The sequence below is a fragment of the Neoarius graeffei genome, chromosome 4, assembly GCF_027579695.1.
Source record: "Neoarius graeffei isolate fNeoGra1 chromosome 4, fNeoGra1.pri, whole genome shotgun sequence".
NCBI lineage: Eukaryota > Metazoa > Chordata > Actinopteri > Siluriformes > Ariidae > Neoarius > Neoarius graeffei.
Window position 1 is genome coordinate 64,904,175 of NC_083572.1, and position 13,653 is coordinate 64,917,827.

At 41.2% G+C, this 13,653-nt stretch overlaps 1 protein-coding gene across 1 annotated transcript in view; it reads left to right on the forward strand.

The window, feature by feature from the left end:
- LOC132885144 (copine-9-like) overlaps positions 1 to 10,743 on the forward strand; it is a 246,495-nt gene extending 235,752 nt beyond the window's left edge. The window contains exon 21 of the mRNA XM_060919485.1: positions 10,552 to 10,743. Coding sequence (XP_060775468.1) covers positions 10,552 to 10,743 — 192 coding nt within the window. The remainder of the gene's footprint in view (positions 1 to 10,551) is intronic.
- Positions 10,744 to 13,653: the final 2,910 nt, after the last annotated feature.

Here is a 13,653-nt window from a genome sequence, read left to right on the forward strand (position 1 = left end):
AGATGGGGAATGATAGAAAAAGTTTGAGAAGCACTGGTTTAACTGGTGACTCTAAATTGACCGTAGGTGTGAATGTGAGTGTGAATGGTTGTCTGTGTCTATGTGTCAGCCCTGTGATGACCTGGAGACTTGTCCAGGGTGTACCCTGCCTTTCGCCCGTAGTCAGCTGGGATAGGCTCCAGTTTGCCTGCGACCCTGTAGAACAGGATAAAGCGGCTAGAGATAATGAGATGAGATGTAGATAATCCTGAAAACACTTATGCCAGAGAACTACTTGCACTTATTGACAACTTCAACCTAGTACAACATGTACAGGGGCCGACCCACTCTCGTGGTCATACCCTTGACCTCGTTATCGCAAAGGGTCTTACTGTTTCTACTACTGTTGTTGACCTGGCCTTATCTGATCATTTCTGTGTTTTCTCTGATGTTTCTATGTCCCCTCACATTCAGAACAGCTCAATGACTATGGGTAGGAGAGTCATAAATGACAACACGTGTTCTCTTTGAGCAAGCTCTCTCACGGATCTCAACTAAAATGTCAGACTCTGTAGACGACTTACTGGAAATTTTTTATTTAAATATGACCCAAATTATGGATGATATTGCTCCATTCAAAATCAAAAGAGTCAATGACAGGCAGAAAGCACCATGGAAGCAATAGAGATCTTGCAGTCATGTGACCGGAAAGTACACAACCGCCATCTTGTCGGTCAAAAACACCGCTGAATACTGCTGCACTCGTGTACAGAATGGATCAATTTCAACCGACGGACTACACGGCTCATTTTTCTAATGAACAGATAACTAGATATATGTCTAAAATAAATGATCTACAGATTTGTGACCCTTATGGCTTACCGGACGGAGTTTTCACAACCGGATTTTGAACTGCCAGCGGAATACCCGGACGTGTATAATTACCTCATTAACTTTCCCTCGCTGTTCAGTGGTGAAGCACTGCGTGCCTATAAATCTCTGGACAGTTATCTCTACAGAAATTCAGGATTTGTCAGCGACTCAGATGTGGCATCTTGTAAACAAGAATCCTCATTGGACGGGTAAGTCACTTAAGTATTGAGTATAGCACTGACCAGCCGATTATAGAATAGAATAAGGTAATTCCAAATCGTCCGTCTTGTTTACATGGATCTGGCGTTGGAGAGGTAGAGGCTTGGCAGTGGAGATTTGAGTGGCTGTTTTCTGAGCTTAGTCAACAGGCCGGCTCTGCCTGCAGCCTCGCTTTTGCTCCTGGCACCGCCTCCTTTGCTTTGCTTCCGATAACAATCCACGGAGACCCCGCTGGTCTCGCTATCTCGTCCGGAATGTTTTTTTTTTTTCTCGTCCGGAATGTTGTGCATGCGATGGAAATCGCTACAAACCATCATTTTCTGCTGGAAACCAATGTCCAGTAAGTCCATACGGTTGTAGTGGATATTGAAGTCCGGTACAGACGAACAACACGCAAAAATACACACAAAAAACATAAAAACCGTGCACAGGTAGGGAGAGCTTGTAGCCGCAGCCGTTGTAGTAGAATTGTATATAGTAGGGTTTTCCAGAAGAAAAGGTAGAAGTAAAAGCAGAAGTAGAACCAGAAGTAGAAGTAGAAGGCAGAATATGGCGTTTGACCGACAAGATGGCGTCTGTCACAATCTGGATCGGCTGTGACGTCACATGCAAGTGCTCCATACCCAGCTGTTAAACTGCTAAAGAGAGAATGTAGGAAGACTGAAAGAAAATGGCGCAAATCTAAACTTCACATCCATTATCAAATCCATAAAGAGATGCTTTGTAAATATAATTATGAAATTGGTAAAGCAAGACAGTCTTTCTTCTCCAACATCATCAACAGGAATATGAACAATGCCCGTGTGCTGTTTTCAACAGTAGAGAAGCTAACTAATCTCCCACCACAATTAGCACCTGAACTTCTCTCAGTTAATAAATGCAATGAGCTTGCATCCTTCTTCAAAGGTAAAATTGACAAAATACGGCAGAATATTGCTCATAATATATCTCAGTTGCAAATAACTGAAAAGCTGCAATCACCAGTGACACAGACAGACAATTTCAACACAGTGTCAGAATTTTGTTTGATTGATTACGAGACTTTTGAAAAAACTGTACAAAATCTCAGTTCCTCAACATCTGAATTGGACATTCTGCCCACCAACTTTAAGTCTGTTCTTCACTTCATAATTACAGATGTGCTTCAGATCATAAATACATCCCTAGAGACTGGAATTTTTCCTGTGTCCCTGAAAAAAGCCGTTGTAAAGCCCCTACTTAAAAATAATAATCTGGATGCTTCAGTATTGAACAACTACAGGCCAATATCAAATCTACCATTCATCTGGAAAATCCTTGAAAAAATTGTCTTCAATCAAGTAACTGCCTTCTTGATATCAAACAGCTGTTTTGATGACTTTCAGTCAGGATTTCGTGCCAATCACAGCACTGAAACGCGCTGATTAAAGTTATAAATGACATACGTGTTAATACTGATGCAGGCAAAACATCGGTCCTGGTGTTACTGGACCTCAGTGCAGCTTTTGATACTGTTGATCACAACATACTGCTATATCGACTTGAACACTGGGTTGGGTTGACTGGTAAAGTTATCTCATCTCATCTCATTATCTCTAGCCGCTTTATCCTTCTACAGGGTCGCAGGCAAGCTGGAGCCTATCCCAGCTGACTACGGGCGAAAGGCGGGGTACACCCTGGACAAGTCGCCAGGTCATCACAGGGCTGACACATAGACACAGACAACCATTCACACTCACATTCACACCTACGGTCAATTTAGAGTCACCAGTTAACCTAACCTGCATGTCTTTGGACTGTGGGGGAAACCGGAGCACCCGGAGGAAACCCACGCGGACACGGGGAAAACATGCAAACTCCACACAGAAAGGCCCTCGCCGGCCCCGGGGCTCGAACCCAGGACCTTCTTGCTGTGAGGCGACAGCGCTAACCACTACACCACCGTGCCGCCCCTGGTAAAGTTATCAATTGGTTAAAATCATACTTAAAAGATAGAAGCTTCTTTGTTACCATGGGAAATTGTACCTCAACATCAGTGTCCTTGACCTGTGGTGTCCCCCAGGGGTCGATCCTTGGACCATTACTAGTCAACCTTTATATGCTCCCACTTGGACAAATTATCAAGAACAACTCAATTTTGTATCACTGCTATGCAGATGACACCCAAATTTATTTTGCTCTATCACCTAATGATTATGCCCCCCTTGAATGTCTACCAGTGTATCGACCAAATCAACAACTGGATGTCACAAAATTTTCTTCAGCTGAACACAGATAAAACATAAGTAATTCTATTTGGGAAAAAAGATGAAAGACTCAGGATTACCACTATTCTTGACACAAAGGGGATTAAAACAAAAGATATGGTTAAAAATCTTGGTGTTTTCATTGACAGCGAGCTAAACTTTGACAGTCACATGAAAGCAATCACTAAATCGGCATTTTCTCACCTAAAAAACATTTCCAAACTAAGAGGACTTATGTCAAAAAATGATCTGGAAAAACTTATACATGCCTTCATCTCTAGTAGGGTTGACTACTGCAATGGCCTTTTCACAGGCCTGCCAAAAAAAACCGTCAAACGACTTCAGGTGATTCAAAATGCAGCGGCGAGGGTTCTCACATGAACAAAAAGAACAGAGCACATCACTCCAATTCTAAGGTCCCTTCACTGGCTTCCAGTAAGCTACAGAATTGACTTTAAAGCATTGCTGCTGGTGTACAAATCTCTAAATGGTACAGGGCCCAATTACCTCTCTGATATGTTGCAACGGCCTAACCCGATCAGATCTACCAGATCGCAGCAGAAAAATTTACTGGTAAAACCTGTTGTTAAAATAAAGTGTGGTGAAGCAGCTTTTAGCTACTATGCAGTACAGCTATGGAACCAACTGCCAGAGGACATCAAAAATGCTCCTGCTGTTGGCAGCTTCAAATCTAAACTAAAGACCAAGCTGTTTTCAGATGCTTTCTGCTAAATTATTAATATTGCCATCTTTACATGTTTTAAACTTTACTTAACTTTTATTCCATTTTATTCTGCTGTTTTTTACTGAACTTTTACTTCATTTTATTACTTTATTTCTACTACTGTTTAATTCTTATATTATTTTTATTTTTCTCTCTTCTTCCCCCTTTATTTTATGTAATTTTATTTTCTATTGTTTACTGTTTTGCCTTTACCTCTGTAAAGCACATTGAACTGCCACTGTGTATGAAATGCGCTATATAAATAAACTTGCCTTGCCTTGCTCTAAATTGACCGTAGGTGTGAATGTGAGTGTGAATGGTTGTTTGTCTCTGTGTCAGCCCTGCGATAACCTGGCGACTTGCCCAGGGTGTACCTCGCCTCTCACCCATAATCAGCTGGGATAGGCTCCAGCTTGCCTGCGACCCTGTAGAACAGGATAAGCAGCTACAGATAATGGATGGATGGGTGGATGGATGGAATATTCTCCATTACTGTGTTTCAGGCCTGCAATACATCCCAAAATATGTTGGGATGAGGGCAATTTAGGGCTAGTAATGAGGTAAAACAATTAAATAATGATGTGATTTGAAACAGATGATGCCAACGGGTGATTGTAATCATGATTTGATACAAAATCAGTATCCAGGAAAGGTCTAGTCTTTGAGAAGCAAAGATGGGCTGAGGATCTCCAGTTTGTCAACAAATGCATAAGAAAATTATTAAAATGTTTAAAAACAATGTTCCTCAAAGAAAGATCAGAAGGGATTTGGATATTTCACCCTCTACTGTGGGCGGCACGGTGGTGTAGTGCTGTCGCCTCACAGCAAGAAGGTCCGGGTTCGAGCCCCGTGGCCGGCGAGGGCCTTTCTGTGCGGATTTTCCTTGTTCTCCCCGTGTCCGCGTGGGTTTCCTCCGGGTGCTCCGGTTTCCCCCCACAGTCCAAAGACATGCAGGTTAGGTTAACTGGTGACTCTAAATTGACCGTAGGTGTGAATGTGAGTGTGAATGGTTGTCTGTGTCTATGTGTCAGCCCTGTGATGACCTGGCGACTTGTCCAGGGTGTACCCCGCCTTTTGCCCGTAGTCAGCTGGGATAGGCTCCAGCTTGCCTGCGACCCTGTAGAACAGGATAAAGCGGCTAGAGATAATGAGATGAGACCCTTTACTGTGCATAATATGATTAAATGATTCAAGCAATCTGGAGGAATTTCAGTGCATAAAGGACAAGGGCGCAAGCCTAAGCTGAACACCTGTGATCTCTGATCCCTCAGATGACACTGCATCAAGAACCGTCATTCATCTGTAGCTGATATAACCACATGGGCTCGGGATTATTTTGGCAAACCTTTGTCAAGCACTACAATATGGTGTTACATCTACAATTGCCAGTTAAAACTTTACTGTGCAAAAAGGAAGCCTTATATTAACTGACTCCAGAACCACTATTGACTTCTCCAGGCTCAGAGGCATCTGGGATGGACCATCACACAATGGAAATGTGTAATTTGGTCAGATGATTCCGTATCCTAGGTCTTTCTTGTAAGAAATGGACGTTGTGTGCTCTCGACCAAAGAAAAAGGACCACCCAGACTGTTACCAGCAACAAGTCCAAAAGTCTAGGTCTGTCATGTTATGGGGTTGTGTCAATGCCCTTGCCAAAGGGAACTTACACTTCTGTGATGACAGCATTAATGCAAATAAAAAATACATGGAGATTTTGTAGCAACATATGCTGCCTTCAAGATGACATCTTTTCCAGGGATATTTCAACAAGACAGTGCAAAACCATATTCTGCACACATTACAAAGGCATGGCTGTGGAAGAAGAGGGTGCCTGTCCTCTCTGTCCCCAGTAGAGAATGTGGTGAATTTTTAAAATGAAGAATATGACAACAATGATCCCGTTTAAGACCTACAACCCCGATTCCAAAAAAGTTGGGACAAAGTACAAATTGTAAATAAAAACGGAATGCAATAATTTACAAATCTCAAAAACTGATATTGTATTCACAATAGAACATAGACAACATATCAAGTGTCAAAAGTGAGACATTTTGAAATTTCATGCCAAATATTGGCTCATTTGAAATGTCATGACAGCAACACATCTCAAAAAAGTTGGGACAGGGGCAATAAGAGGCTGGGAAAGTTAAAGGTACAAAAAAGGAGCAGCTGGAGGATCAAATTGCAACTCATTAGGTCAATTGGCAATAGGTCATTAACATGACTGGGTATAAAAAGAGCATCTTGGAGTGGCAGCAGCTCTCAGAAGTAAAGATGGGAAGAGGATCACCAATCCCCCTAATTCTGCGCCGACAAATAGTGGAGCAATATCAGAAAGGAGTTCAACAGTGTACAATTGCAAAGAGTTTGAACATATCATCATCTACAGTGCATAATATCATCAAAAGATTCAGAGAATCTGGAAGAATCTCTGTGCGTAAGGGTCAAGGCCGGAAAACCATACTGGGTGCCCGTGATCTTCGGGCCCTTAGACAGCACTGCATCACATACAGGCATGCTTCTGTATTGGAAATCACAAAATGGGCTCAGGAATATTTCCAGAGAACATGATCTGTGAACACAATTCACCGTGCCATCCGCCGTTGCCAGCTAAAACTCTATAGTTCAAAGAAGAAGCCGTATCTAAACATGATCCAGAAGCGCAGACGTCTTCTCTGGGCCAAGGCTCATTTAAAATGGACTGTGGCAAAGTGGAAAACTGTTCTGTGATCAGACGAATCAAAATTTGAAGTTCTTTATGGAAAACAGGGACGCCGTGTCATTCGGACTAAAGAGGAGAAGGACGACCCAAGTTGTTATCAGCGTTCAGTTCAGAAGCCTGCATCTCTGATGGTATGGGGTTGCATTAGTGCGTGTGGCATGGGCAGCTTACACATCTGGAAAGACACCATCAATGCTGAAAGGTATATCCAGGTTCTAGAGCAACATATGCTCCCATCCAGACGACATCTCTTTCAGGGAAGACCTTGCATTTTCCAACATGACAATGCCAAACCACATACTGCATCAATTACAGCATCATGGCTGCGTAGAAGAAGGGTCCGGGTACTGAACTGGCCAGCCTGCAGTCCAGATCTTTCACCCATAGAAAACATTTGGCACATCATAAAACGGAAGATACGACAAAAAAGATCTAAGACAGTTGAGCAACTAGAATCCTACATTAGACAAGAATGGGTTAACATTCCTATCCCTAAACTTGAGTAACTTGTCTCTTCAGTCCCCAGACATTTACAGACTGTTGTAAAGAGAAAAGGGGATGTCTCACAGTGGCCTTGTTCCAACTTTTTTGAGATGTGTTGTTGTCATGAAATTTAAAATCACCTAATTTTTCTCTTTAAATGATACATTTTCTCAGTTTAAACATTTGATATGTCATCTATGTTCTGTTTTGAATAAAATATGGAATTTTGAAACTTCCACATCATTGCATTCTGTTTTTATTTACAATTTGTACTTTGTCCCAACTTTTTTGGAATCGGGGTTGTATTTGCAAGAAGAATGGGACAAAAGAACACCTGAAGTGCTTTATCGCTTGGTGTCTTCAGCGCCAACACATCTCCGAAGTGTTGTGAGAAGGAATGGTAACATTAAATGCTTTACTCGCCCAACTTTATTTGAAATATGTTGCAAGAATCAGAATTGAAATCAGTGTTTAGTATGAAAAAAAAAAAACAAAGCAATAAAATTCATGAGGTAGAACATCAAACAATGTGCTGTTGTATTGTTTGGAGTGCAATACAGGTCAAATATTATTTACAAATCATTGTTGAAATTGTCATTTCAATTTCAACATACAGCCCCAACTTTTTCTGATTTGGGGTTGTAAGAAACAGAACCAACTAGGTTTATTAGACAATGTGTGTATATGTGTGAATGTCCAAACAAAAATAATAAGTGTTGCCAGGCAAAACAAACCGTGCCCAGTAGCACTTATGATGAATATGAAGAAAGATATCGCGAAAAAAATAGGTACCCTATGGGTACATGTGGCTACTGCTTATAAATAAAATTGTTTTGTGATACCATGTCTATACAGTAAATATAGCATATATATTTACTCTATGAGGCAGTAGCCACAAAAATTAAGCATAATTCAAAAAAGAACAATTTAAAAATCACAGAAGTAAAATATACAAAGTGTCTGTACTTTATATTATTCTACTCTTACCTCTTACAGTTTTCAAAACTGAAACCTCCAAATCGAGGCTGACATATGGTACACACACTGTCGCCATGACTGAAACTCTTATTTTCCGGAAATGGCCTGGTGCTAGAGCTCAGTGGAACGCATTTTCCCTCTGTAATAAGCATAAACATGTCTGAAAGCGATTTCTTTAATCTAGTCCATTTATTTCGAATGGTGAACCGAATTGTATACGCTCATCGGCCATTTTAATCGGAACCCGTGTATGCGCATGCGCAGTGCCGTTGTGGTGATCTGCATGTGCAGTGCACAATTGTTAGACTCTTACACAAAAACCTTGACCGGATGACCCCCAAAATGTTAGAGGTTCTATGTGAGACCAATGCCCATCTATCCTGAGATTTTCATGAAGATTGGTCCAGCCGTTTTCCGATAATATCGTTAACAAACAAACAAAGAAACCCGACCGAAAACAATACCTCGCCCCCTGGTGGACTCGGTCCCGGGCGAGGTAACTACAAGATGGGGGGATTGCTCAGAATTACTTCTGGAGCAGGCAGGAGTAGGATTAAAAAACAGCCTTGTGTACACCTCTAATTGAAATGTTCTGCAAGCTAGTTAAACTAGTTGTATATTACAGTAAAAGTCTCAGAAGTCTCACACAAATATGAATTGTAGGGATGCTGATCATTTTGAAATCAATGTTCTACAACTTCAAAAAAATGTTATGTTTTAAATATATGTAACTATTTAACTTCTCCATATGATTTGGTTCAAAATATAATTTAGTATACACTCACTGATCATTTTATTAGAGACACTATAGTAATACTGGGTAGGGCCTCAAAATGGCCTCAATTCTGAATTCTACAGAATGTTGGAAACATTCCTTTGAGATTCTGAGGGCCCGTCCACACGAGTACGCGGCCTCACCCAATACGCTGTCGTTTTGAAAAAAATCTCCGTAAACACGGCGTCGTTTCCAGAAATATCTGCGTCCACACGGATTCACTGGAAACGACCCAAAACGCTGTAGTACATATGCCAGGCCTGTATGTGGCGCTGTGACGCCAATACACTAAAACCGGAAGAGAAGCCATGGAGCATGCATATAAAGGTCACGTGCTGTTTACAAACAAGCTCATAACACGAGAAGAGGACGATCATGGCCAGCGCAACTCTGAGAGGAAGAGGAGAGTCTTTTGTGTGAACCGACAATGAAGTGGAACTTCTACTTCGTGTCACATTGGACGTTTCTGCAGTACGAGCACAAGCCTGTAGTCCCCCATTGTTGTTATGACGCATCTAGCGGCGGCGGCTGAGGTTAAAGGTTAGAGAGGCGGGGCTTATACATCATCGTTTCTGAAAAAAATCCGCATTCGCCGTCCAGACGACTCTGGGCTATCCGGCGTTTTAGGATTTTCCCACTCTGGGACCTGTTTTCAAAAAATACCGGTTTCACACCTCGAAAAAGCCAGATCCGTCTAGACGCGAGGCCGAAACGATAAAGTATTTATGCGGATTCGACAAAAACGTACTCGTGTGGACGGGCCCTGATTCATGTTGACATGATTGCATCACGCTATTCCTGCTGATTTTTATACCACATCCCAAAGGTGTTCTACTGGAATTAGATCCGGTGACTGGGAAGGTTACTGGAGAACATTGAACTCATTGTTATATTCATGAAACCAGTTTGAGATGACTTTTGCTTTGTGACATGGCACATTATCATGCTGGAAGTAGCCATTAGAAGATGGGTAAATTGTGGCTGCACATGGTCAGCAGCAAGACTTGAATAGGCTGTGGCATTCAGGTGATGATTGATTGGTATTAATAAGCCCAAAGTGTGCCAAGAAAATATTCCCCACATCATTACACCACCTCCACCAGCCTGGACTGTTGACACAAGACAAGTTGGGTCCATGGATTCATTCCACTGATGACAAATTCTGACTGGATTTTTTTCCCCCACTATTCTGAGTAAACTAGAGATTGTTGTGTGTGAAAATCCCAGGAGATATATCCCATCAGTTATAGAAAAACTCAAACCAGCCCGTCTGGCACCAACAAATCGCTGAGACACCCACCCCCAATCTGATGGTTGATGTGAACATTACTCATGGCTGTTGGGCTGTGTCTGCATGATTTTATGTATTGCACTGCTGCCACATGATTGGCTGATTGAGATACTTGCATAAATGAGTAGGTGTACAGGTGTTCCTAATAAAGTGCTCAGTGAGTATATGGTATTCATGTTATAGTTCCATTTACTTTCCTTATTTTTCATGAGGGGTGCTAATAATTCTGGTAATGGCTGTACGTCTCTCTTCATTTTCTCTGTGTGTTTCCTCTACCAGTTTGTTCCATTCCGTGATTACATTGACCGCTCTGGAAACCAGATCCTGAGTATGGCTCGGCTGGCTAAAGATGTTCTAGCAGAGATCCCTGACCAGCTGTTGTCCTTCATGAAGAGCAGAGGGATTGAGCCACGTCCTGCTCCCCCTGCCGCCAGCATGCCCAAAAAAAACCCTGTCAACATGCGCATCTGAGCACCTAAGTATATATTACAATTATATATTTAAGTACACTCAGAAGAAGGACATTTCTATGAAACCATCTGCACTCAATATGTTTCCATCTGAAAATGTTAGCACTGGTAATTGCTTGGCAACGAACACAGCTTTGTGCAACCAAAAAAGTTCCATTATCTACAGCGCTGTATACTCTTAACTTAAATCTGACACTTTTTGATTCTAGTATATACTACAGACACACAGAAAGACAAACAGTGTAATAAAACAAAAAAGAAAAATAGAATGAGGAGAAGGAAGACAAAGCTGGGAGAGAAAGTAAGCATATGAGAGAGGATGACTGGCAGAGTTTGGAGTGAGAAGGTAGATGAACTCATTTTCTGTCCCAAACACTGCAAACCCCAAATATGCCAAGGATGGCAAGGAGCAATCAGTAATTAACCATAGACCATTGTTTATGAACCCACAGTGACCAAGAGAACAGTGGTGCCATATCTGGCACCACAGATCTAAAATTTGGGAACTGGATGTATTAAATAGCCGATGTGTGTGTTTGTGTTCTAAATGAATGAATGAATGATGAAGATAGTATGTCTTGAGGTGTCCTAAGTGAATTATTAATGTATTTTAGGGTTGAAGACTACAGAGACAATATCTACAAAATATACTGCACTTTATGAACAAAACAAAACTCTTCTGTCTAATTTCTCAACTATAGAGATGTTTTGATAATTAATCACTGGATGTTTGGATTGGTTTTGTCTCTGGGTTCTGAATAATTGACAGTGAGTTTTAAGAAAAAGAGAGAGAGAGAGAGAGAGAGAGAGAGAGAGATAGCTAACAGCCTTCACATCCTCTGTCACTGATTGATGTGCAGCCACCCTAAACCTGATTCATATATTCCGTTCTTCTTAGCTTCATCAACCTTCATACAGTATCTTCCTCACTTCATAGCTGCAAACCTCCACACTCTGAATGTCCATATGGCACACCCAAAACTTTAGTGTTTGGTTTTCAGTAGACTCCTACAGCCATCAAGTGACTATTTCTTTTTACCAAGATGTCAGTGTTTCTATTCACTTTATCTCTCTATTGTTTCACTCCCTGCTTATAATCCTCACTGCCTCTCTTCATATGAATGAATTCTTTCTTGGCTTTGACCCTACATCCCGCCATTACCTGGGAGATTTTACCAGATGAATAATGTATTCTGGCATTAGCTCTGAAGGATCAAATCCCCCTGGTCTTTAAGAGGTTGCAGTGTCTCTCTTGGCTGTTTAGAGTAAAAACACACCAGCTACACAACAGAATACACAACCCCGAGACTAGACCGCAAGGGCACCTTCAAATATTATTTCCTTTCACATAGAAAGAAAACAGAGAGTGAATAAAGGTGAGGGAAAACAGAATATGATCACAACTACCACTTGAAAATGTAGCACAGGGCCATTATGTTAATTTTGAGGGATTCAGAATATGCCTCTTCTCCTTTGCAAATGAATGCTAAATTATTCTACTCTTTCTCTAGCTCCATGTCACTGACTTCTGCTCTACGAGTAGATGCATGAAATAGTTCATGCCCCAGATCTGTTGGCTGTTCTTTCTCAGGTTGCTGATGCTGCTTTGCTGTTTACTGCATTAAAAAGTGTCTGATCATTGGCCAAAGTTGATACAAATTGATTGTAGCTGCCTAGATAGACAACATTCTTGTGCAGTATTGCAACACTCCAACAGTTTTGGAAGTCCAGTTTGGAGAGAAGCACAGGAATGCTAATGAGAACGTCTGACCAAATAGGAAGATCCTGTACAGCAGGAACAATTCTATAATTATGTGAGTTTTATTAAAGTTTTACCAAAACTGGAGAGTTGATTTAGAACAGGTCCAGGTGATTTTTCCAGTCTTCAGCTGTCCAGTTTCAGTGAGCCTGGGCACACTGTAGCCTCAGATTCCTGTTCTTGGCTCACAGGAATGGAACCTGATGTGGTCTTATGTTGTTGCAGCCCATCTGTCTTAAAGTGCCATTCCACCATTGGATGTATTCTTTGGCATAAAATACAATATATTTTGACAACATATATAAATGGTATTACTAGATAGAGAAATCTTTTAGCTTCAAAATGATATATCAAACATAATTTTTTGACAACGACAAGTATATTAATTTTGCGACCAAAGTCACCTACCCTTTTAATTTCCGCGCGTGATGTCATCGGCAGGTTCCCCTTCTTGTGTACCACGTGACGTGTGACGTGGCACATATTATCAGCAATGGCGGATAGAACGCGATAAAAATTATACCAATAAATCTAGCTAATACCAATAAATCTAGCTAACTGAAAGATTAACTCAATTTTTCGCAATTTTTTTGGCCCCCATATACGAGGAGAAATGACTCTCTCACTTTGGGGGTTTCCTGGTCTAAAAATAGACCGACACGTGGTACACAAGAAGGGGAACCTGCCGATGACATCACGTTTCACTACCGCGCGGAAATTAAAAGGGTAGGTGACTTTGGTTGCAAAATTAATATACTTGTCGTTGTCAAAAAATTATGTTTGATATATCATTTTGAAGCTAAAAGATTTCTCTGTCTAGTCATGTTGTCATAAAATATATTGTATTTTATGCCAAAGAATACATCCAATGGTGGAATGGCACTTTAAGGTCTTTTGCATTTTTAATTTTTTTTTCTTTTTTCTGCTCACCATGGTTGTAAAGAGTGGTTATTTGAGTTGCCATAGTCTTTCAGTCAGCTTCAGCCAGTCTGGCCATTCTCCTCTGAGCTCTCTAATGAACAAGGTGTTTCTGCATGCAGAACTGCTGCTCGCTCACTGACTGACTGTTTTTTGTTTGCTGTACCATCCTGATCCAAACTGAGAAGCTAGCAAGTTAGTAAGGGTACAGGACCTGCCATAGTTCCCATTTAG